The sequence below is a fragment of the Gambusia affinis genome, linkage group LG22, assembly GCF_019740435.1.
Source record: "Gambusia affinis linkage group LG22, SWU_Gaff_1.0, whole genome shotgun sequence".
Lineage (NCBI taxonomy): Eukaryota > Metazoa > Chordata > Actinopteri > Cyprinodontiformes > Poeciliidae > Gambusia > Gambusia affinis.
In genome coordinates, this window is record NC_057889.1 from 10,204,609 (window position 1) to 10,232,077 (window position 27,469).

Consider the following 27,469-nt stretch of genomic DNA (forward strand, 5'->3'; position numbering starts at 1 on the left):
ATCATTTCAAATGGTTAAATAACAAAATGATGGAAGTATAACTGGAATTAATATTTAATTATTGATTTACTCTGGTGCAAGCGGTCAACCATCCATTCACCTGTGACAAGAAAAATGTGTATCATAATGGTCTGTGCTGACTTCACATGGTTAGCTCTTTGGCATTCTTCCGTTGGTCTTGACCTTGCTTTTTACTGTCTAATATAATTCAGTCATACTTAAAAAAGGCTCATTCTTCAAGGTTCCAGAATAGACAAAATAAGGGAAGGATTTAATTTTAAACACCACAGAATACTCTTTTTTTTTAAGCCAGTTATCACTTTTTTCCCCTGGAACCATGCTTATTGCTCAAAATATTGCACTTTCTGATTTCCTCCAAATGTCATCTGCAGTTAGACCTGATTGTTGAAGTGACGCCTAGCAACAATGTCACCAGATTTTAAGGTTGACATGTAAGATCGAATGAGACAGATCTGTAAAACTAATAAAATACTTGCTCTCTGACACTCTGTCCCATCTTTTTAACTTTACTTCTCTCTCTCAAATGCTTAAAATGTGACCGGGGATGAGGTGACATTTTGAAACATAATAGTTTTACAGATGTTTACAGTACAACCACATCCTGGCCAGTAGTTCATTAATGATGCATTCTGGGTACAGAGAACATAGACTCAAAATATTCCTCATTTGTTTATCAGTTGTACTTGTCATTTGCTGAAAAATATTTGAGCAAATGATATTGCTCAAATATCATTTGAGCAATATGGGGGAGGGGGGTTCCAGTGATCAAACTTTCCCCGCCTTTTCACTTCACTTCAAAAACATGTCCTTCGTTATCTCTGCTTAACAGTATTCCACACTACATTTTGGTAGAATTTTAGTCAACTTATTATATTTAGCAATGAGACAATTTTATCAAACATGAAAGAATGAATGAAAACTGTAATTATACATAATAATGTGGTTAAGAATGTCATGAAAAATGCTTATATTGATTTTACGGTTTCCAGATCATCCCTTGTGCACATAGAGAGAGTACACATAGCATGAGGTGATATCTTTTCTTTTGTATTATTTACATGTACTATATAATGAATATACCAGAACATTGTTCCTCTTAAAAGACTTTAAAAATGTATGTTTTCACCTAGAACAACAGCATAAACACTACACCAAAAGTCTGGTTTACAAGATATTACTGCAGGTGTGTTCAGAAAATAATTTTCTTGACCTGGTTGTCTGAAAATATTTGCAGACATTCAGACTTCCTATTACCTAGAATCTATTTTCAGTTTTTTTCTCAACCAACAGTCTTTTTTCGTCACCCCCCAACCCCCCTTCCTCCCTTCTGACCAGAATTTGAGCTGCTGGTTGAAAGCGTTGCTGCAGAAAGCGTCAGCATCCACTCACATCTGATCACAGGCTCCAGAAGCGAGAAGAGAAGCGATGAGAGGAGGAGGAGTTGAGACAGACTGGGCCTCAGCCAGTGAGCAGTGATTCAGTATGTGGGAAGGAGTGTGGGGATGTAGGGAGTGCAAAAGAAATTCTGCCGAGTCATTCTGGCGTAGGATGCTCTCGTCACCTCTCCGCCTCGTAGGAATACGTTGCAGAAGTGGATGCTTTATTGTCAAAGCAGGGTGATATGATGCGATGTAATTGTGGAGGAGGAGAAACGCTAACTTACATCATGACTAAAAACGGATTTTTCCACTTTTGCTTATTTGCTGGAGATATTGGGGAATTTTGTTTCCATTGACAAGAACACTTTTAAGCTCAATTTAACTTGGAGCACTTGAACACCATGCAAGCTAGTTGAAAAGTGCTTTCAAATAGTTAATGTGTAGATAATTGCATGACACTTTTGTGTGTTTTTGCTTTTGATTTGCTTCTTTTTCATAAAATCACTTTCACGAAGGACACATCTATACAACCGCATCTGTATGCCTCTTGCAGTTTCTTGCACAGGCCTTTAGCTGCTACATTGAGTTCACTTCTTGATCGACTCGTACAATGACACTTTCATTTCCTGAAAATGAAAAGCATGTCTTGTTGAATATGGCAACTTATTTATGAGAAACTGCAGCCATGTTGGTATTAAAACTTGCAGCAAGCATCTCTAACTTCTAAATTAGAAAAAAATGTTAAGACATAAATCAGAATAGAAAAATATGTATACATGTGGATATGTTTTAAGCAGTCCCCATAAATGTAGTATGAGATGGTTGGATTTGTTCAAATGACAACACTAACTGTTGAAATTAGTGAAATATGATTACAAAGTGGCAAATAACTGCTGGATACAAACTTGACAGGTGTATAACTGCCTCATTCTTGTCTGCTCTGCATTTAGGGTATTAAGATTGTTTTTACAAGCAGTGGTTAACAAAATTGATTGCTTTCCCTTTTTTATATTTACCCAAACACAAAATATGCCAGGAATTCACAATGTTGCTTTTATTAGTGATCCTTTGAGGTGTAAATAGCTGTAGAGTTTATTCAAATTTCTGAGGATTGCAAATGAGCTTCAGACTTTTGTGAAAGTTTCCCTGTGATTAATCTGTTATGTTGACGCTGTGGAAAAAATGAGGAAGGTTGTCAGACATCTTCAGGCATAAAGCCTCATTACTCTGGCTTTTCTACCAAATATATGCAGACCTTGACGTACTGTAACAGAAGTCAGAAAAACCTGTCAGGCAGCTGATCCATTAAACAGACAAACTAAAACATTCTGAAGTTTGAATACATTTGGTTAAAATCTACCTTACTCAGTAATAGGCACCTTTGGTGGTGGCAGTGGATGTTCATGTTTATTCAGTGAGGCACCAGGTGAGCTTGGCTGCCACTGACATCTTTGGAAAAGTTGATCAATTCCACCACATGAGTGCTGAGACTTTTCCATGCCATGTGTACCAACAACAGTGATTAAAACATAACAGCATTTACCCATTGACACGTCAGTACTTATTTATGCTACTTTTATGCATATAGATTGGATCATCCATATCTAACGTTGTCATGCATCAATGCTCTCATGTCGTCTGTCAATTTCTTAAGTAGGCTTTGTTACTATGAAATGTCACCATCAGAAGCCAGTTCTGAGTTGACTTGAGAATTTAGAGGGCAGTGTCAGACAATACCATGTTGACCATTGATCAACATCTTGATGATGTACACTCAAAAAGACATACAAAGATGCACCTCAGTAGATGGAGGGGTGTGAGGATGACTATTGTGATAAAAAAAACAGTCTTTCTTTTTTGTTTACTACACAGTAATGTACAGACATGATTTTGCTGAATCCAATGAATTTTGCCTTTGCTCTCAGTGAAATTCTGAATATTAGTGCACCAAAGAAACGTTGCTGGTATTGACATTCCACTAAATTTCCTCACACTTTTACCAGCATAAGAGGTGTCTTTTGAAAAAGTAGAAAAACACCAGAATACATGGTGAGACAGAAAACAGATAATAGCTGTGCTGCCTTGTGCTTGTCTACAATGAGATCCCTGAATATTAAAAGCTGTATATATATATATATATATATATATATATATATATATATATATATATATATATATATATATATATATATATATATATATATATATATATATATATAATGTATGAATAATGCCACAATCAAGTGGGGTATTAAGGTTATTTTTAATTTTATTTTCTTTACAGTCTGATCTTGTTGTTGCATCAGTAACTGGCACAAATCATCTTTTTGGCAAAAAAAAGTGTCGCTGAAATTTCAATTATGCCAAGATGTTAATAAATTTCCACATCTAAATACAACGGACAGAAAAACATGATCAATTTTTAAACTAATTAACATTGTGTTAGATTGATATTTATCATTTATATAATATAAAATATTTTATATTTTAGTTAGTACTATATTTCTCTGGCTGCATCATCCTCTGCTGTCGTAATCCAGTCCAGTATGTTTGAATGAATTATGGATCTACATTTTTAAAAAGTCCAATTTATAAATTTACTGTTTCACAAAATTAGCAAAGCTTAGTTTTATGAATTAAGCAATTCATATCAATTTTGTGCCTTGAATGTTTCTTTCCTTACTCAGCAGTTATGCCTCTAGACTGGACTGCAGCTCAGTAAAAGTATCTCTGCAATAAAGAAAGCGATGCTACACACAGGTCTCTTTAAATGGCAGTATTTTTATGAAATACTTGAACAACTACTGTAATCTAAGAATCAGCCTAGTTAGGAACACAGAAAACCATACATCACAAAGGACAATTTTCTGACTTATCCTGTCTCTTTAATTCATTTGCAGTGAACCATGCTCTCATATGTCTAGCCCACAGTGCAGTGAGTCTCAGAGCAGAGCTGTGTGGCAGGCGTCTGTCATTTCTGAGGCAATGTGTTTGGCCCTGGGCCAGCAAGCTGGCAGCTGCCTTTGTGTGTCGTGACCACTTGAAGCTGGAGATTTTACCAGGAGACACATGTATGCACAAACAATCGGGTGCATATTTGCACATGTAGACGCACATTGTGAAGTGGACACACGCATGCACGCACACCGACAAATTGCAAGCAAATTTGTATAATTATGCTCCTGACACTGCCTCTCAGTTTGCCCTCTCAAACTGGCTCTCAGAATACTTAATCTGCTAGCTTTCATGCACAAACGAGTGCATGCACAGACACACGCCGAAATTATGCAGCAGATATTTTCATGCAGTACGTATGCAGAAAACATGAATGCATATTTCCCGCTGGGAAGCGTGTTGTACACAAACACAAACAGGCAAGCTTTTATGGGCCCATAAATGAGAAACAAATAGTCACTGAGAGCACACAGATTGTATTTTATAGAATAATATTTCTGAAAAGCTGAACACAGAAGTAATTGTGTATAAAACTGCTGCAGCTGTTAAAAGGGGCACTCACTTACAGACACAATATTTTACCCACTAGATGCAGGGGTGCTACAAACTGACAGCCCTTAGGTTCTTAGGTTGAAGTTACTTAGCATGTAAAAAAATTTTGAATAGCCTTTTTGCAAGACAAAAATGCTATTTAATTGCAGATGCTATGCTTTACGTGTATCCGCTTGTGTAGATAGTTAAGAAGTTGTATTCTCTTTTTTTTAATGACTTTTAAAAATGTACTTTGGAAATATTATTGCATTTCTGGTAGCTTATACCAAAACGTTTTGCTGGAAATGAGCAGGACATCAGGCTTGTGCACTGGCTGATATGACACAGATAATGAAAGAATTCGGTTTTTGGCTGCTAATTCAGTCAACTTGTCAATAATAAATTATGCATTGTTGTAGCAGTGATAGTAGTTTATCATCATTTCCATCTTATGTTTTAATCTCATGTTAATTGTTGTCATAAATTCTCCACACACCAACACATTATTAAGTGTTGACCAGTAATGCCTGTTGATGCATATTTAACTCATACCTAATTGTGTTCCCATACAATGGCTGGGTTTAGGCCCAATTATGCCTAATACACGATGTACTTCAATTTACATCTATTGGGTCATATTTAAATTAAGAATATCCTCTTGATTTAGAATCTGTTTGATTGTAAAAACAGAAAATTGACTTTTTAAATCAGTTTAGCTGGTAATGAGCAAATCAAAATGGGCAACCTGGCTGAAAGGTGTATTATCACCATGTACTAGATTGGATTGCCAAAAAGGGTATTTGTAGGCAATCTAATAAAGTCTCTCATAACCCAATATTTCTAAGCAATTTATTTTGTTGCCAATTTTTTTTTACTAATTTATTTAGTCATTTTAATTAGGAGACTTTCAGTTAGCTTTTGCAAAGTACGTTCATATAAAACCTGAGTTAACTATTGAATATTGCAGAATTATGCAGTATAATTAAGAACTGTAATTGAGACATAACATTTTATTAATCTCAACTCTGATATGGCGTTTTCATGTGTTGAATGATTTAGTTGCTCTGTAGCAGCTAATTCTGTTGTTATCACAAAGGAAATATTTACATGCTTGATCACAGGATGACATCATCTGAAAATAAAAAAGCCAGACTTTTTTTTTTCTATAATATTCATACTCAAGCAGTAACTTAAGGGTTCCATCTTAAGCCTCTGAAGTCTAGAGCTTTGTCTCAAACCACTGTGCAGAATCAGACAGATCACTGGAGGATCTAACTGACCTTGAAATATTAGCATGCTGGATTACCAAGGCTGCACATTATTATTCCATGGGAGGATGGATGAAAGAACACAATGATGAAAAAGGGATGAGAAGATGAATGGGCAGCTACGTTAAAGGAGGGAAGGGTTTATAACCTCTCATTAAATCTAAGTCTGATGGATGGATGAAAGGAGGAGATACAGAGAGATAATGAATACAGGAGAATTACGCTTGACTCTTGCCCTCACGTGTCCTATGGATGTACAGAAAAATGGGCTAAATGGCTGAGTAAAGCCCTCTTTGGTGTGTCAGTCTTATCTTGAGTGCGCCGACCTGTTGGAGTGATAAATAATCCCCTCAAAGTTTGGCATAATTTGTCACCACTTATGAGACACTCAGTGATTTCCAAGAGTTTTCATCGTTATCAAAACATTTTCCCCTAATCTTCGGACAATGTCTCTAATGGTTGTTGCTTCTTTTTCCTTCCACAGAATAACTTTCTGCCACCTGCCATTCCAGAGTAAATGGCTGTACATCGGCACAGAACGAGGGAACATCCACATCGTCAATGTGGAGTCCTTCATGCTCTCAGGCTACGTCATCATGTGGAACAAAGCCATTGAACTGTAAGTGGCCCTGACCTCTTTTTTTTTTCTTACCCTCTGATGGTTTCTCTCTAACAAATTTTCTCTCAAGTCTCTTTCTTTCTCCTTATCTTCCAGTTCCCACACATCTGAACACAAGGCTCAGGCCTTGTTTTCAAATTTCAACTTCATATTTAAAAATTGTCTCGTAGTTGGTGGACTTTATAAGTCTGAACTTTCCTGTTGCAATACCAGGCTTTTGTGATTGGTAAATAGAATTATTGTAAATATTTTTTTGTAATTAATAAAAAACATATTTTTTTACACTTATAATAATACATACAATTTAAGTAAAAAAAAAAGAAAAAAAAAAAAAAGCACAAAGCAGAAAAAAACATTTAAAGAATGCAATATCTTAGGTAAACAAGTGTTAACTGTCTCAGCAATTTTAGCATTCCACATATCAACTTGGTTCTATTCTACCCTTAATGTCCAAATATGATTTCCAGGATATATTTTGTCTTCATCCTTCTTCTGGTGACCCCATAAATTTTAATTTTCACATTTTAACAGACTTGATTTTGAGTTTTAACTGAGCTTTTCCAAAACATAATTTTTCTTCTAAAGAAGACATGTTTGCTGTTGATTTGAACAAAAATAACATGCTCATGGGGAAACGGCAAAATAAAATCTCATCATCTTATCTTCAGGTTTCTCAAAAACACCTAAAGGTTTTTGGTCTAAACTGACTGATATGTGAGGCTGTTCATAACTTCACCTGAAGAAAATAAACAGTTTTGAAATAAAACAACCCCACAGCATGATGCTGCTGTCCCCCTGTTTCATTGCGGGTAATGTGTTCTGTAGACGAAACCCACTTTTGTTTGTGTGCCAAATTTAAGTTTTACAAATGCTGGTAATTTTCTACCCATCACTTCAATTTTTGGAATAATCTACTTCTGTTTCTTTTGTTCCTTGTTTTTGTGGATTACTTGAGTTGTTGGTGTTTTTCGAGGTTTACCGTAAGCAGAATAGCTTTCTAAGCTGAGCTATAGTCTTGTAATGACATAAGAAGTTATTCATAAGTGTCATTTCAAAGCACGGTATCAGGTAGTGAGGATGCCATCTCTGCTGTTTGAATGGATCCGTCAGGATGACAGGCTCCATTTTGGCTCCCCGCTGTAGAGACTTAAATTATTCACTGGAGCATTTTGCTTCACACTTTCCCCTCATCCCTCTTCTTGCATGTGAGCCCATATGCATGTTTGTGTGCAGATAGCAGGAAAAGAGGAGGAGGAGGGAGTGGGTGGAACAGGTGTCTGCCGAGATCAGTGTATGGTACACACAGACGTCTCGTCGACAGGGCTGCGGGGAAGAAAAGGCGAGAGTTGAGTGGTGGGAGAGAGAGGAGGGAGCGGGATTATGACAGAGGGGAAAGAAGCTGAATGGATGAGATGGGGCTTTCGCCTGGGGAAACGGACGCCCATAGAGTCAGAGTGATGGAGGAGATGGGTGGAGTTGTGATGGAGGGTTAAAAGCAGGTAGCACAGGGCAGAGCAGATAAAGGAAGTTGTGCAGATAAGAGATAGCGTCTAGGGAGAAGGTTTCCAATTAAAGAAAAAAAAAAGGGCAGAATGTAAAGAGTGATAATGATGAGATGGAGAGACGATATGAATGATAGAGCAGTAGATACCATATGGCCTTCAGATTAAAGGACAAGCCTTAACTTTGACTTTTCTTGACGGGGCTTTCTTCCTCTGTCCCTCACCTTCACAGTTCACACTCTAATTTTGTTTAGAAAGAAAGAATTCTAATAAATTTTAAAAGTATATCAAAAAGACGTTTTGTTTCAATAAAAGAAAACATAACATTCTAAATGCAAAGCATTAATCAGTTATAATTGATTGTCTTGAAATGATTGTCTGTATTTATTTGTAAAAAAAAATCCTGTTAACATGACAATATGCAGAAATTAACTATTAACTGCATGTTACCAATGCACTTCCTACACATGATCACTGAGTCACTTGGCAATTTTAGAAGAAAATCACATCTTTTAAGATGGCAGAGGTGTCTGGACTTATTTCTCTGATATGCTACAGAAGTGCATGGTTTGCATATTTTTGTGCACATGTGTGATTTGCTTTGAAGCAGATCAGAGAGGTGTGAGCTGAACCCCTTGTTCTTTGTCCTTGTATCTCTGTGCCAGCTGTAGAGGTCATAGGGTCAGTGTCCAGAAAACAAAAGCTTCTTTACCTCTTCTGTTTGGCCGCTTGTGTTTTAATAAGACAAGGAAGGCGATTACAATTGCAACTGGTACAATTGTATAGGTAATTTAGATTTTTAACGGGTGTTCGTGTTTCCACTTTACTGGAATTAGCTCTTTACAGATTTGCACGTTTCACATTTTCCGAGCTGATTGCTTTTTATAAGGCTTTTACCTGCTGATGCTGATTTTGTCCGATTTCTCTTTGAGGAGTAGTAATAGAATATTAGAAAAAATATTATTTTCAAGTCATTATGAATTTATATTAGGCAATGTCATACCATAAGTGAAAGAGCATTCACTGTTGGAGTTTTTTTTTTTTTATATTTATACCCAAGACGAAATGATCACAGCCTTGACATTTTTCTATCTTTCTCATCTTAAATTAGCTGTTAGCACAGTAAGCACTGCTGTTATTGTTAAAGAGAACTCTCCATGCATTCAGTTTCATGCCTTGACGTTCCAGAAAGCCATCGGCATTTTAAAAAAATCAAGTATACTCCATTACAGACACAGGTTGAAACGTCAAAAGGGTGAAAGAAGGCAACTTTGTTTACACTGTTTAGCCTTCCTGTTATCTTCTGAAGAGTTGCTCTTTCCCAGCCTAAATGATCACAAAGAATGTCTTGATATACTGCATAAAATGTTCGCGTAAAGTGTCTTTTGTCGTCTTTTCTCTAACTCAGTTTTAACCATCTGACTGTTTCAGAGCGATGACTCAATGTCAGAATTTCAGAATCTTTTTCAGTAACATGATGTCAACTTGACCTGGTAACACTTAGTTATAGTGCTTGTGTTGATGGGGGAAAAGATTGGAATTTAGATTTAGTTTAGAAAACTGAAAGTAGTAGCTGTTTTGAATAGAATTTGGATTCTGGGAAACCAAATGTTTTGCTTTGTTAAAACAGTCTTGAGACAGTTTTTTTTTTAATTATTCTCAATTCAAAACACACCCCCTGCATTGTTACCATTAGCATGGGCATAGAGTTGCAAGAAGTACTTAAATGTTAAGTTCCACACCCTGCTCAGTGCACCACTGTTCTCCTGTGACTCCTAATAGGCCACGATGTAGCGGTTTCTGGGGTCATTGTTCCTTGGGCCCTTCTATTTGGAGACAAGCAGCACTTGCTCTGCCATTTAGCCAGAGGCCTGGCCAGCCCCAACCCAAACCAATGCTATGTGCTCATGACTCACACCTCTGTTTCAAAGCCACTTTGCTGGAAACTGTACCGGAATGTAAAGCAAACACAGTGCACTATTTTGTGCAAATACACAAAATGTCTTAACATATGTGCCTGCCTGTTTGTGCTTCTCTGAGTGAGTTCAATTTGATTCAGCCACATAGTTACTGGCAACAAAAGTCCAAGATGTGGTAGAGTAGAGTGATGAATCTTCACAGCTTCCTGTGACCGAGTTTATGTGAGCATTTTGACTTGCGGCATCTCCTGTCCTGGTTCTCTTTTAATTTCACCTGTTCTGTTACTCAGAGGCCAGCAGCTGTTGTAAATGTGTTTTGTCTTTTAATGCTACTATTTCTTGCAAAATGTAGTTATGTGTATTTGTACAAAGATGTGACCGTATGTGTGAAAAGAGGGGGGAAAATGTCTCTAAGCCATTTAGTGGTCACTTGTCATGCAGAATCTGGTCTAGGTGACCTGAATTTTTAACTCCAACCATTATTGAAGTGACTACTTAAAGAAAATAATCTTGTCTTGTCTTAATTTTTTGTAAATAATACATTTTGAGTAAAAGACTAATTCATTTCAAGTAGGCCTCACAATTTTGTCCATTTGTTTTGTCCTAAATAATCTAAATATTAAAACAATAGTTTATTTACAGTCCTGATGTTGATTATACAGCTGCCAATATTAATAATGTACTAATACATTTAATTCATAGGAGCCTGAAACAATTTAAAGGGGAACCTAGATTACTAGTAACGTTTGAAAGCAATATTAGCATTAGCTTTGTTGATAACTTACTCTTGGTCAGAGAAACGGTTAAACACAAACACTGGCAAAAGTGTACCTTGCACTGGAACACTGAAACGCAGATGATACAATTTATTCTATGTAAAAATAAAAGATTCCTCTACGTAAAACAAAACATGAAGAGCAAATATGATTTAAAATGACTGTAAGCACAGGTGAAATGTGTTTACAGTCACATTTCACCTGTGATTGTAAGGTGAAATGAGGCCACATATGGCATGGACAGACTGCAAATATGCTGCTTAAGCCACACTGCTTCACTGAAAACTGCAAGCTGCTTCTGAGATCATCACCTGTGATGACACCAGATGTTTGAGTCTTGCTCTCTGTGTGTATGCTTAAGTGTTGGTAAAGTATTCTTTAGATGTGTTTAATCACATTATATATATATATATATATATATATATATATATATATATATATATATATACCTCATATGCTACATCTTAAATACTGGGAATTTATCAAGCACAAACATGAAACTTCTTGCGTTTCCCCTGAAGGGATGTTGTTGAGTTTAGTGAGGTGTTTCTTTTTCTGTTGCTTAAATATCCCCACTGTGCCATCAACACACCCACCAACAATTGCTTAGCAGCACTTGTGTGCTTGCTTGCAAAACACACCTAAAGTAATAGCCCATTCTCTTTAAATGCACTGAAAGCATGGTTGGGCAGTGGTGATACTCAGAAATGGATTTTGGTGCAGGACAGGTGCATAAAAGATGAGTGTCTGAACCAAAGCTACCAAGGTTATACTTGCCACTGGGTATTCAGTTTAACTCAAGCGGTCGCCAGGTTTTGTGAGTGTGTGCTTGTTTGAAATGAAAATCCTTGAATAAGTAGCTGAAAAGACTTGAATGTGATAAATGTGAAAGGTGCTATGAGAATAACAGCATGGAGACGAGCAAGCACACATGCATGTACACGCCGACAGGTGTGTATGTGTGCAGTAAAGCATGTCCTGACAGCTTTTGGTTTGTGTGGGTGTGTCGGTTTGCTCGTGGCAGACTACAGATGGTTTTTGGGAGCCTATGTGCACTCTGCCCATCCTGCCTCTGTTGCCATGGTGATTCCTTTATCTCCAAACCTGAATGTGTATTTGGAGACTTTGTGAAAATGTTCATGTCAGATTTATGTCCTGTAAACAATTTAATCAGAATTTTTGAAGATGAATAGCAAAGATGGAATCAAGTCGTTGGACAAGTAAGTATAGCTCGCTATGACAATGGTGGATTTTGACTTCCACAAGGAGATTGTTTATGCTATTGGAGATATTGTTTACAAGTGTGAAAGTGTTCAAATATGTCTTAATTGTGGTGATATGCATGGTTTTGACTGTGGATGTGCCTGCAGTCAAAAACATGCATTTAGCTCACATACAGACAGTGAATGGGTATTAGACACATCAAGAGATCCTGCTGCAGCAGAGCTTGGGTAATAAGGCTCCAGTACTAACAGGCCAAATATAGAGACAACCGACTGTCTGCCTGCCCACTAACTGTTACTTTCTTATAGACAAACGAGAACATAGACCCATTGTTAAATATGTTTTTCTACTTTTGACTTTATATATAGATCCTGGCAATGCACATCTCTTTAAAAAAAAACAACAAAAAAAACCAAATAAACTTTTTTTTGCAGTTTAATTTCCATCTACATTTTTCTTAAATAATATAATACAAAATTAAAGTATACTCAAATTAATCACATGGTGACCAGGAAGAAATTTGATCTGGACCAGCTTACTGAGTCCTGGATGCTCAGTTATCGCTGATGTGGTTTATTTTATAAAATATCCTTCTTTTTTCAAGTTTAAAAGTGAGATTTTAAGTTTCCCACCACCACACCTCAAAGTGTCCTTAGGCAAGACACTGAACTCCAAGTTCTAAACTGATTTTTACCTACATGTCCATTTGTGTTTGTTTGACTTAAAAGAAATCAGTTCATTTTCCATTTATCATAACAACAGATTTATAAAAGACCTATGACGTACAATGTCAATTTATTTCTAGTAAGATTGAGAATAAGCTGTCATTGTATGAGAGTTTTTTTCTTTTTTATATACTTTGCTGTAAAATTAGAAAAAAAAAAGACTGCTATGTATTAAAGTTCACAGAGATAAATTATATTTGACCTAAGCTGATACTGGAACCAGAAACCGTAATTGTAACCTTTCATCAGTACAACTCCATTTTTATTTTAGCATCAGAAAATCCTATCTGTCACCTTCAGCTTTTCAGTGTGCCAAAAATATTGTGCACTGTCATAACATGGACCAAAGCAAAGGTATCCAATTTTCCTCAGTTTTGTGTTTCTTTCATTTAGCTTTACCTTCTTATCCTTGTGTGGCATCCTTATCCTTCCTCTGCCGTATAAGAGTTATGCTTTTACAGCAACAAGAATCACTGTTTTTCAGCAGTGACCTTCCCATCTCACCGCGTAAAGGAAGAGCAGGCTAGGAAATTTCTGAAATGGGGAATTTGACACAAAGCTGTCTGGAGGGTAAGACACAGACAGGAGGACGAGAGAAGAGGCGTTTTAGGCTTTCTCCACGGACATGCAAATTAACAGACGCATAAACTCACGTACACACAGCCACCAGGGACTGACACAGTCATTTATCACAACCTTTGGTGAATCTATGACTTTCGGCTGCTCTTTTTCACCACGGGGTGAGCAGCAGCAGCATTGTCTTCTCTCTTCTCCCTTCAATCCTTTTGCTGAAGAAAAAGGTACATTATTCAGTTTTATGTTCTTTTCAGCTGAATTATTTTGAATAATAGTCGTTTGCTAGTCAGACATACATATTGATCTGCATTAACCACTCCAAGCACATTGTCAATTAACATATAATTGTATACGCAGAATGCTGAATAATGCTTCCATTGCTTTTTTAAGCTAGTTTTAACACACAGTTTTCACACAAATGCAATATGAAAAATAGATAAAAAAAAAAAAAATACTTATTTCAATATAGTCGAATGAATAGCATCTGTTTTTGGCTGTACTTGGCAACATAATTACCAATGTAATTGTCAAATGACTGGAATCGCCTACATAGAACCTGTTTGACAACATGAAGTAGGCTAAAAAGTCTCTAAAACAACACATTATATCACAATATAAATGAATTCAAGAACAAGTGGTTATTGCCAAAATATATAAAACCAATTCTAAGGCTTTTGGAGTTTACCTCTATGCTTTTGGAGAGTTTTATTTTGTTGTTGATGTTTATGTACCGTAATGATAAAAAAAATAAAAGTAGTTTGCTTTTATTTACTCAGGTTATCTTTGCTATATGTTAAAAACGGTTTGATTACCTCAAAGATTTGGGTCTGACCAAAAAACTGAAATAATCTGTAAGGGGGGCTCAAATTTTTCCCCATGGCATTGTAGCTGTTTTTATTTTGTGTATCATAGATCAAAATGGATAAAATACATTTTCTGTTCTGTCTTTTTGTCTTTCATAAGTTCCTCCAAGACTCACCCGGGACCCGTTGTCCACATAAGTGATAACCCTATGGATGAGGGAAAGGTAAAGCACAATTTTTCTTTGTCCACAGCTATAGATTTCTTCATTGTGGTTTATTGCTTAGTCCCACTTACAGTCAGACGTTTTCATACACATTACAGGCACCAATGTACTTTTAGTAGTAAGGGGCTTTCAATCGTGTATTTGAACAAATTTTCCACTGAGTGGAATGATCATACAACAATATCAGATAATGAAAAGTCTGAATTTAAAGTGGATTTTCTTTATTTAGTAAAATCTTCATGAAAGTTGCACATAATGCACATGATTTCTTTATTTTTTTAAATTTTTTGGCAAATCTAGGAATAATTGGTAAAGCTCATTTAACCTGGCTGGTTCCCTTAAGCCAGTGCTTCTCAATTCCGGTCCTCAGGCCCCCCTGCTTGCATGTTTTCTGTGTTTCCCTGCTGCTACACACCTGGATTGAATCTATGTGTGATTAACAGGCTTCTGCAGTACTTGATGCCAGCAGAACAGGTAATGCAATCATTTGGATCAGCTGCTCTGAAATAGGGGCACATGCAGAGCAGGGGGGCCTGAGGACTGGAATTGAGAAGCACTGCCTTAATCTGAATTTTAAGCAAAGTCTACACACATTCTCAGCATACTAAAGTTCTGGGTCATCCTCAAACTTCATGTTACTTTTCTATTTTGATTCCAAAACCATTATTGGGATGTGTTTAAGATCGCGGCCAGTAGTGTCCAGTATCTGTTTTGAACGTTTAAGAACAACCCAAGAAAAAAACAAGTTTCAAGCCTATTGTAAACAAGAAGTTAGTGATGCACCAGAGTTCAAACTCACACCTAAACAGGTTTAAAATCAATATGGACTGATAGGGTGCTGACCAAGAAAGAACATCCTGCTCTAAAACAAATAATCAAATGCTTGACTAAAATTTGTGACTGTTGACATTTACATTTAAATGCTGCCTTAAATACAGTTTCAAGTTTAAGCAGATAAGATTGAGCTTTTTGCTTACAATAATGAGAAGGATGTTTGGAAGTCTGTCAAAAAATTAAGAATACTGTACCAAGTTGCTAGCAACATGGTGAGGATTTTGCTTTCAATTCCACTGATACAGGTGAATTGCACAACATAGTTGGAAAAAATGGTCTCACTCCAAATTCTTCAATTTTGTTTTAACATAACATATAGATGGTTGAATTTAGGAAACAATTAGTTGTCCCAACTACATAGTCATCCAAAACACAAATTAAAACTTGTTTGATAATTGATACAACATGTTAACATCAAGTTTGTGGAATGACCTTGAATTTAGCTTCGTTAAAATTTTATGAACTGCTTTTAAAAGCTGAGTCGCTGCTTGTAAATTAATGTATTTAAATGCTCTCAATTAAATATGCAGAGAAGCATGGTGAATATGAATCATATGACATTCGTGCATATGAGATGAAAACTTCTACCTTAAAGCAGGTGGGCTTTTATCACCTGAATTTAACTTGCACTTTTAAATCACCCATGCAAAGTTGGAAGTTTTCTGAGGAAGGTCAGAAATGGTTCATATTAAATGAACCATTTCAAGTTGAAGAACAGAAGTAATCTAAAAACGCATATTAAAGGTTATTACATAATTTTTTTGTTTAGACCACACACAACAATGAAACTACCGTAGATGTTTTGCTTGTGAATATTCAGTAGTTTTTTTCAGTTCTTATTGCAAATTCTTATTCTGCTTATCCCTTCTTCAGAATACTTGATAAATTGACATTTTTATGAATGCATGGGGTAACCAAGCAACTCTTTTCTAAAGATGAAAAATACATGACTAGAAACTTTTATTCTGTCGACCAAAAGAAAACCAAATATGGTCACATAGACAGAGTACTGCTGTACATCTGTTGTTGCAATTTGCTGATCACTGTGTTTCAAAGAAATGAAACGTCAATGTGTCGCAATCCTTTTTCAGTTGCTGGAAACGCCTTTGTTACTTGTCCTTTTTCCAACAATACCTTTCAAATAAATCATGCTGATCTAATTTATGCTTGTTTGTTATGCATGTTTGTGGCACACTTACTGTCAAACAGATGAACATGTCTTCTCCATGTGTTTGTGATTCGTCCATCTGCCTGTTCTAATAAGTCTGTGAGCTCTCTTAGCCATCATTCCATCAAAAATTGGAGCACTGTTAAAACCATACAGGACTTCACGTTTGTATGAACGTGCACATTGATGTTACAGCGCATTTCTGCATATAGGCTTCCCCCTAAATACAGTGTCCACAATATTCCCTGTATATAGAGTATCATTCCTACCTTCACATTTTGTTACATCACAGCTTAAACTTAAACTTAAATACCTTTAAATCAGATTTTCCTAAAAGATTTTAAGAAAATTATTTATCTTCATTTGTAAAGACTTACTGTAAGAATGCCCCATTACAGTGCTTAGATCTCTTTTCACAGTATGTATGTGCTTCGTGTTTTAAGATGAATCTAAAAGTCTCAGCACATGTAAAGCTTTCTGTTTGCTTTTTATACATATATGTTTTTAGACAGATGTGAAACAAACAGAAATCTGAATGTACTGAGACTGTGTGGTAGGTGTTGATTCCTTAAATAGGTTGTCAAGAATCAAAGCAGCCTTTTGTTCTTTTTGCAAGCTTTTTTTTTTTTTCGCCTTTTCTGCTGTCAACCAGGAGTAACAGGTTGCTACTTACACTGACTTTCTATCATACTGTGCTGGAATGTCAAGAGTATTACTCCAGTTTCAGCTCATCAGAGGGTCGACTCTATCCCCCGGTTTCACTGAATGGTTGTTGCTCTTCCTCTGCAGCTTATAATTGGATTTGAGTCTGGGATCGTGGTCCTGTGGGATTTGAAATCAAAGAAAGCAGACTATCGCTACACTTATGATGAGGTAGGCAAATCTCACTTTATTTCTTCCCTTTTGAGTCTTTTCCTTTCATTTTCAATCACCAGTAAACTTACCCCATTGTCTCTTTTATAATCTTGTAACTGGATAAAAAATTTTATGATCTGCCTGATCTGTGTTTTCTAACTGCTAAAGTGTTTGTTAAAAATGTGTATTTAAGTAAGATTAAATTTATCAGATCTGGGGCTTGCTTTTTTTTTTTTTTTTTTTTTTTACAATACTATTGGAAGGTGGCAGCTGATTCTGTAGAAGCACCTGGGCTCTGTCGTCAATCAAAAAAGTAAAGTCAGCAGGATGCCCTGGGCCACTCTGCTAGAGTCCCATGGCTTTATTGACTTCAGTTCCATGTGACATTGATGAAAACTTAGGTGGACATGCTAATTTTTACTGAGTGTTTGCTTTGCTTGGAGCTGTAAAAATAAGTGCAAACCATCAGTAAGTTTCAAAGCTCACATTTATTGACTGAAATGTCACACTGTGGCAGAAAATTGACAGGAGAACAAGGGCTGGGACACCATCTGCAGTGTTATGAAGACATTGTTGTCAGCATCTGTGGACCAGTGGGATCTTTAGCATAATAATGTGTTGCCTTTCAGCACATTTCTTTCTAATTTCCAGAATAGACAATTTGCCTTCTCGTTCTTTTGTCATATGGGAATAGATGTGATTGTGAAAATAGAGAAAATGTAAAAACAATAAGTACATGTATACATATTAAAACATTTACCTTGTAAGTAACAGATCTGTTAAATTGGTAAAAATCTAAATGAAAACATCTAAACAAATCGGGCAACTGAAAAGTACAAAAAGTGAACGCTACCCGAGTAACTTTTAATACCAATTAAAAAGTAATTTAACAGTGACATTGGCACTGAGGTTAGTTACTATTTGACTGTGGATAGATCTGCTTTGATCTAAATAAAAGGTCTAAGCAGATGGGGGTTTTGTTGTTTTTAATTTGTTGCACTTTTAATTCATTTTTATATCATTTATTTATATTCGGTTTTGGCTATTGATTTCTCCCAAATCAATAGCCAAATATGGAATAAAACCCATACACAAAAATAAAATTAAATATAAAAGTGATGTCTCAGACAAAACTGTTTTTAAACATCATGGACTGCACCTTTTCTTTCTTCTGCTATTCAGAAGCTTTCTTTCTAAGCTATTCACAAAGCACCTTAGGCTTTAAGAGAGGTCCTAATGTGACAAAATGTCTGGAGTAGAAAGGAGGATTTTTACTGAGTCTAAAGTGTCTTAGGCAAGGAAGACTGGAAAGGAGAAATATTCCCCATACGATGGATAGAGCACTGCCAACAGCAGCCACTGCTCCTGTCCTGTTTGGCTTTCACGTTTTTTACTTTCCCATTTTATGTTAGTCGTTTCACCAGATCATACAAGTTTATACAAACAGGCGATCATAGAAATGCACTGACAGCTGAGTGTCCAGGTTAATATCAAATAGATGATGTGGGGAAATTACCAGCATGGCAAGAAGCTGAGACATATCAAAATGATAATGAGGATGTAAATAGAGTGTGATCAAACATGTTAATGCTGTGTGGCAACTCATTTCATTTTGCATGGTTTCATCATCATAACATACTTTTCTTAATCCAGTCAGTGATTGGTCATTTCTGTCCACTGATTAATGGGGTATATTAGCTCTCAGCTGCTGGCTAACTCACCCTTAAGCTGGGATTCCTCTGCAGGATGTTTTAGGGGAAGACAGGAGCGCTTTGAAAATCCTTGGGAATACAAGTCCTGTTTTTAGTTTTATGTTAAAAAAAAGTATGAACATTTTAGGTGGCAAATTAACAGAATTTTGCAGCTTCAGTTAACCCTCTGTCGGTGCAACATATTCACACTGTCTGGGGCACATTATCAACAAATCCTTATTGTTAAATGAATGTAATTAATATGGAGGAATAAAAAAGTCGTGGTCAGTACATCCTTAAAGGATATCTGATTTGTAAAACATTTATATTATTCTTTAGAGCAAGTTTTACAAATTGACAATTGGGTTTACAACTGTTAGTGTTTTCAGCATTGGTATGAGATTCTCAGAAGCGACTTTAAAGGAAATAAGTATCTAGCACTCTGGCCTTAGCTAAAAAAATAATAAGCTAATGGGAAATAAGCTAAGGAAAAAGGCAAGTGACTCAGACTGGAAAATTACCTGGAGCTTTTCTATCAATCCTGGTTGGCTGTGTACTCAAAAAGTGGCACTAGCATGAACTGAAACTTTGAAGAGGAGCTTGTGCTTATAAACCTAAATCTTATAAAACTAATCGGCATACACACAGTCAACAGGCACTTGCTTTTACACTGATCTCTGTGGCACTGTTGTGACCACCAGTTAGGGATAATCATATCATTTTTTTTCTTGGCATGGCTCTGAGATACAGAGACTCAAACACAAGCAGCACAGAGGATTATGTATTTTCAGTACGTTAGGAGCGCATTCTGTTGCGTCTGCTATGCCCATCTCCCTTAGATAAACTAATGACCTCTCTCTGCTTCAGAGCATTACAGTTTCTAGAACTGAATCTTCCCAAAGGGGCTTATCCTCATCCTTACTCTAACTCTCCAGAGACTGGGCTTTTGCTTTCATAGGGTGGGAACTGGAGGAGTGAAAAAGAAGTGCTCCTCCATTGCATTTCCTTAGATTTACTTGCACATGAAGGATGAAAAGATGCCGAAACACTGACCTCTTCTTTTGCTTCTCATTAAAAACGTAGCTATCAGATTCCTAGTAGGCAAATAAATTCAATTAGAAAACATCTGAGGTTTTTGGAGCAATTTGGCCTGGAATCCTCCTCCAGATTGACCATATGCCACATCAGTAGGGTACTGTGGCTAAGATTGTGCTGTGACTCCAGTAATATTCTGATGGACACGGCTGATGCAACATTTGATTAAATTAACTTCACAACGAGGACATGGATTTTAAATCCATTTTTATACAAGATGTTCAGGAAATTGCTAATAAAATTGGAATGCAAGATTTTCTTTAGTTATAAAAGGTTGGGTTTTTTTTTTTTAGCCCAAAACGTGAACGAGAGCTTTGTATTTTAGTAAAATACACATGAAATGGAGTTTACTGCGCTTTATAGGATTTTCTAACAGGAGAATGGAATATGTGCACCACCAATCATTCAACAATGAGTCTTCCATGAAATCATGACTAAGTGGAAACTCTTTCTCGTGAGGTGAAAAAGATTGTAGTCATCTATTCATCTATCAAATCCCTTTCCAAACCACATTGTACACTTCTAGCAATATTCTGTTTTTGTTGTGTTTTCAATCCAACCCCAGTGTTTGCCCAGAAGCTTGCTGCCAAAAATCAAAGTCGTTGACAGAAATGAACACGGAAGTTTCCCGTCTCATTGTTCTCAAAAAGAGAGCAAGTAAACATTCGAAGCAGCTCTGGATTTAGAGTTTTGAATAAGCTAATATTGAAGCCTGGTTATCATGAAAATTTTGAGTGAGAGATGGCTACAATTAAAAAGATGGCTACAAAAAAGTAATGTAGGCTGATAAGTATAACGTTCATAACATCTGCAAGTAGCCAGAAGTGAACATTTTTTTTTTTTGTTTTGTTTTGTTGCAGATGATGTCTTATATTTAAGAATTGTCAGCAAAATCTCAGAAGTTAACGTGTCTTCTAAATAACCACAACATTTTTGCTGAAGTTTGAACAAAAAGCTGAACCAATAAAACTTTGGTTTTACAAGCTCTTAAAGAGCTGAGAGAGCACATCATCCACTATGTTTCTTTCAGTGGTTTGTCTGTTATTAGCGGCAGATCAGCACTATGGGTTTCCAGTAAGTGCCAGCCAGAGAGCATCTGTCAGGCTGACCCTTCCTCCCTTGTCCATCTGACTCAACACCTTTGGACACAGTTTGAGCATAAAGAATAGTCCAAAATTGTAGCCAGATCGTAATTATCTGCCCCTCTAGCCTCTTTTGTTTGTCTAATGGTTAATGTTGCTCTCTGACAGAATGCCGGATTTTATTTTATTTTCCTGTCGTACTCTTAATAGTCCTATTGTTCAAGCTCTCTCATTTATTTTGCTGTCAGCTTTACAAACAACCTACCATTTGCCGTGCATCTCTGAACTCCTTTTCTTCTCTACATTTTGCAGATTGCAGTCACTTTCTCAGCACTCTCATTTATTTATGTTTCAATATCTATATAGAATTCTTAATATTTTTATATGTATATGGAGCTTTTTGTAATCTTTTCTTTGCTTCTGGCTATCAATGTCTTGCTGTTAACGCTAGTAAAGATGAAATTATGATAGTGTTTCCATTTTCTAGAGTAAATGTAAAAGGCAAGAAGTTTCTTCTTCTTTTTTTTTATAGAAGTGCTCAAACTTGTATTCGAGATTGTACACAACTTTTAAAAATTTACCCTCCAATGTAGCCATGAGTTGGACAGCAGTTGGCCTGTGTCTGATGTAGATGGGCATCAGCACCAGCTGTGTATCTAATCTGTTGGGTGTCTGTTTGTGGACGATTGAGATTTGTGAAAATACATATTATATAAATTATAAACACTAAAGGCAATATTTCAGTTACAGCAATAAATTATACACTTCTTATTATTTTAATTCAATACTGAGGCATAATCTGAGAAAGCTTATCATTATTCTGGAATATCATTGCCACTGAATAGCAACAGTCTAAAATATCCTGACTATGATAATTTAAAGCGTACCACTTTTTTATTGTGCTGCATTATTAATGTGTGCTTAAATGTACTACTTGGCAACTGATTTAATAAAAAATTAGCATGCTATTACCATTGTTAAAATGTTAAATAATGTTAAATAATAAACTAGTGCTATAAAATTGATTATTTTAATGTTTGCGTAGAGACACATTAATACAGAGAAAGAGGTGAAGCTTATTTTACACACTCAGACTCAGTCGTGATCTCAACAGTCAACACAAACATGCAAAATCACCATAATGCTGAATTTATTTTGAATTTTAACTAATTATTCAAACTTCCAAGCAGACCTTCCGTTCTGAACCTGACAAACCAATGTTAATGAGTTAGTAACTTGTTTTATTTGCCTTAGAAAGGCGTGCTAATTCTTGCAGCTGTTTGCAGATGTAGATTTCGATATAGCATCACCTGGAAACTTGCACACACTGTTGATGTTTTTGAAACAGTGTGTGCACTGCCGTGAACCTGCTGTGTCAGACACTGGCACTATTGGGTAGCTCTAACTGCTGTCATATTTGAGGAGCATCGAGTAGCACCACTGTGTTTTCCCCTTCAGTCTTTTTCGTTGGAGCTCACCTTTTTAGGCCATAATACTCAGCTGACTGATGACTTTCTTCTAAACCTGCTGAGGAGAGTTTTAGTGACAATGTATTGTTCATAGAACCAGGAGAAGTTATTATAATTTCAAAACAAAAACAATCATGGGATGAAAACTCTTGTAGTTTTGAAACCATTTATTTTTTGCATTTGTGCTTTCAAATCTGAAATGGATTATTTGTGGTAATCTGTGGTTTCATAATCTTTGTTTTTCTTCTCCAAGATTAGTTATGAAGCCAGACAGATGACCATTCAAACTGTCTAGAACCAAGTGATGTCCATCAGTGTGCTGAATATTTCTGTTTTAAAAAAACTCCATGCTTCTACATAAAGCTAAGAATAACTTATATTGTTAAGGGGAAAGTATTGCTGAGCTTTGTGTATACTTTTGACCTTTTATCTGAATTCACAGTTGGGATTAAATTTCTCTTTTGGTACAAATCTAATGATTAATCAGGATACAGCAACCCCAAAATCTAAAATGCATTTGTTTCAGGATGAATTTTATCTAAGCCTCTTCCCTCGCTGCAGTCATGAAATGTGATTGTGAACCATCTTTTTATTGTAGAAAACATCTTAACGAGCTCAATGGGGATTGTTTTATTCAGCGCTTATATAACGATAGCAACTCAACAACAGACCAAAGTGGATTTCTCATTCCAAAGCAAAAATGAATTGCTCAGTGGGAATCGGTGTTGACATTTTGCCCCGAGTGCTTGTTTTTGTAGACTTTCTTGTCATAGATGAATATTTGCATGCACACAATTACCCAAGTATGTCTTGTGGACATAAATCTGTATTCAGTCACATTTTGGGGAGTTGCATAGTTTTTAAGGACAAAGGTCAAAAATTAAATTATGTAAATATATGTTTTGGTGGGGAAGATTTATTCAAGCCTAGACTTACAAAATGCTAAAAATCAGGAAGTAACTGAGAAATGAATGTTCCTTGGTACTTCTGATGTTTTTGTCTGTTATCTACAGGTGCATCTTATTTAGATTCTCATAAAATGTATTTAAGCAATCCAATTTGAGTTTCATATTCACACAGTGTCATATCTAAAATATATCTCTGTTAAAGTTAATGATTTTGACCAAGAGCAAATGAAAAACCAACATTCAGATTAATAAATAAAATACAATTCTGGAGATATGTAGAGCTGCTGTCTAGTTCATGACTTGGCTTTACTGGTCATTTAAAATAAATTTGATTAAACAGTTGATTTTAAGACCATCTAAATGTATGTGACTACAAAGGCTTTGAAGTGAGTGGGATCTGATCCATATGAGCATGATTGAATTTACTAGTAAAATGTGAATTCCAGCTGTGGTTACAGCAAGAAAAGATGCAACTTTGTTTTAGGATTTTTACTCTTAATTTGATTCATGGATCTGTTCAGGAGCTACTCTAGCGCTGTCCTTCAGTCCTCCACTGCATTTATTACTTGGTTGAAGCTCCTTTTGCACCAGTAAGTGCAGCAATGAAGTTTTGCATGGAGGTGATTAGCCTGTAACAGGGCAGGTTCCTTTGCCCTCGCCTCTTCTGCTTTTTTGCAGAAGAGGCAATCTCTTCTCTCCTTCTTGGCGATCCGCCAATCAAACACAGTAATACCATGGTCATTAAAACGGGTATTAGTGGTTAATAAGCAAATGTAAGCAAATGCCAAGTCCTGTTGGAAAATGAAACTGTTTTTTTTTCTATAAAGCGTATTAACTATACATTTCATAGGCACCTTTTAAGGTCACCTTAAATTATGAGTCAAATTTTAAAGGAAATTTGCAAAATAAAAAAAAGTAAAACACCACCTCACAGTTACCATAAAACTACTGTGGCAATTAATGATTCCAGCTTCTTGTAAAAAGAGGGAAGTATTATGAAAATTTCCCCCTAGACCGCTTTGCTGACCTGATAAAAGATGGTGTACCTACAGCAGCACATAACATGGTTTTCTGTTCCAGGCTCTGAGACTTCATTAGCAATAAAATGCAAAAATTACTTTCATCCCAAGGACAGACTTTGTACAGCTGAGGAATAGTATGTTTTTTATTCTTCTTAGCCCAAATAAGATTCTTCTGACATTGTCTCCTGCTCCAGCCATAGTCCTTGCCTTGGGAGATTCCATTCAGTTTCTAAATTGAGCTTTGCTCCACAAACTTCTAACGGATTTTACTTGTGGAACTTTTTCTACCAGAGTTTTTCCTTTAGCTAAGCTTTCCATTAACATGCTTGCATGCAGCACTTTGTAAAACATCCAGCTTTTGTGGCTTACCTTAACTGGTTATGGTGTCAGTAGATGTATGTATTGAAAATGCATTTTTATTAGTTTTATGTAAAGTGTCTTTTTTTGCTCAAAAGCCTAGAATATTTTGATCATTTCATTATTGTAAGTCAAAATAAACAAAAAATGATCTTAAAATATGGTAACCTATGTATGCAATCCACGCAATGTGTCTCTCCTTTTATTATTCCTAAAGCCACCTTTTAGTTGAGATGCCAAATTGAGTGCTGCCAGTATGTGATCCTAATTAAAGAAATCAACATAAAATGGATTTTTCAGAATCTTATTGTTTCTATCTGACTAACCTTTACAGTCTTGTGAGGGATGGAAAAAGTCTTTAAAAGCAAAAAAAAGAATACAAAGTAATTTTTCTTTAAGTGCTCTCTCTTGGTCGGCCTATTGTACTCTGAAGTGATTGAACGAGACGTTTGTGTATGTGGTACTTTAGAGCTCCTATGGGTCCCAGCATGATACAATGCTGCCAGACGATACCCCAGCTAAAGCTGGGATATTGACGTCTGTGCCCTGCATCTGGTTTCTTTTGGCAATATTAATTTGTGCTTATTAGCCTTGCTGTAAGTGCATGTGTCTGTGAGTGTGTGGTGCTATCCTGTGACAATAATGAGTGTTGACTGTATTCTCTCTTCCCTAAAGACCAATCTGTGGAAACGAGCCTAATGTGATAAATCATGAAATTAGTCTTTTTAATTGGTATTGTTTGATTTGATGAGTACCATGTGTTTTAATTACCCTACTCATTCTCCAATTACGTGTAGTGGATTGTTGCCTATCGGGACTGTCAAAATGAACAGACTTTTAGAACTCTGAAGGTTTGCTGCTGTCAGGAATCTATTGATGGTGTGAATGAAGGATCTTGGTAATGGAAATATGATTGGTTTTTGTTAGGTCTTTCAGTTTAATGCCTTGTCTTTAAGAGTCGATCTCATTAAATGTATAATGTTTATAGCACTTGTTGTTTGATCAGTTCTTTCTCATAGATAGTTTGCAAATTTGAATTGAAAATACATTGCTTACAAATAGGGTGTAATGAAATAGCATGTAATGAAAAAGCATGCTTAAAGTGTCCACCATTCCCAGTGTCATCATGAAATGCTGATTACAAAACGAAAAAAAAAATCAGCTCAGAATGTTTGAAGAAACAGGTGAATTATTCATGGATAACTTGGACTATTTCAAAAGCGTGTAGTCCAGATATATTTTGCAAAATGGGAAATTTCTTCACACGTCATTCAAGACACCTACAGGAGTACATCCACGCCATTTGGCGCAGCACTCCAGTGATTCATTTGTAGCGAATTAATGACAAGCCCATCTTTCTTCCTTGGCTGCAGCTCACTTAACCCATCACTTTTACCATGCACAACAAATCTTCATACAAAGGAAACAAGGAAATTCTATAAGCATATATCACTAAATCTTAGATAACATGTTAAGGAATCATGTTTGAAAATAACTCTATGTGCTGTTTTGGATCAATTAGACTTTATCCTTGACTTAAAGGAAATCCTACTGTGTAAATCTGTGTTTACTCCTTAACAACACTTGAAAAGAAATACATTTAAAAAGAAGCTTTGGTATTCTGAGCTGCAAATCCATTTTCTGTGTTGAGGTAACACTAATTCATTAAATTTATAAAGATTGAATAGTATCTCCAGTGTAAGATAATAAACATTCCTTCTTCCAAAACATCTTCTTTCTTGCCCAGATATTTGCTTTGACACCATCCAGTCTCACTGGTCAACACACAGTTCCTTTGACTTCATTGCTTAGTTTCTGCCCTCTTCTGACCTCAGCTGTGAGACCTCCTGTAGATGAGTGTGTTTAATTCTGAATCATGTTGAGTTAACTGAATTTACTACTGTGAAATTCACTCATGTTTAAGAAAATTTATTTTATTATTCTTTTATTATTATTATTATTATTATTATTATTATTATTATTATTATTATTATTATTATTATTATTTATTTATTTATTTCCTGATAATAGTCGTAAACATTTAAGTAGCTGGTTTTAAATGTTTAAATCTGTTATGCGTCTACAAACACTCTGACACTGGGTGGCTGTTATGGAGATTTTCAAAATAATATTATTCATTTTGGTTTAGAATATGTGGAAAAAGTGAAGGGGTTTGATTTTTGTTGTTTGTTTTCTCTGAATGGATATGTTCCTTTTGAAATTTAACACAGCAAGACTATATAAGTGAAAAAGGACAAACACTAACCACTGGTGTGGTATGAACACAAGCATTTTCCCATCAGTTGTAGTTATTTTCTTAAAATTCAGCAAAGTATGTAAGCTAGACACACCACAACAGTTATGATTAATGATATAAGAGGAACTGAATTAAGATTCATTAACATGTTTTTTTTTTGTTTTTAAAGTGATAAATAGTTTTGAGTTTTTAAACTTGAAACACACGAC

The 27,469-nt window shown here is 35.9% G+C and overlaps 1 protein-coding gene across 5 annotated transcripts in view; it reads left to right on the plus strand.

Moving 5' to 3' along the window:
• The window catches only part of stxbp5a (syntaxin binding protein 5a (tomosyn)), a 96,388-nt gene that overhangs the window by 39,454 nt on the left and 29,465 nt on the right, over positions 1-27,469 (plus strand). For all 5 annotated transcript variants that reach the window (XM_044107205.1, XM_044107206.1, XM_044107207.1 and 2 more), the window contains exons 5-7: positions 6,639-6,773; positions 14,459-14,522; positions 17,314-17,397. In XM_044107205.1, coding sequence (XP_043963140.1) covers positions 6,639-6,773; positions 14,459-14,522; positions 17,314-17,397 — 283 coding nt within the window. The remainder of the gene's footprint in view (positions 1-6,638; positions 6,774-14,458; positions 14,523-17,313; positions 17,398-27,469) is intronic.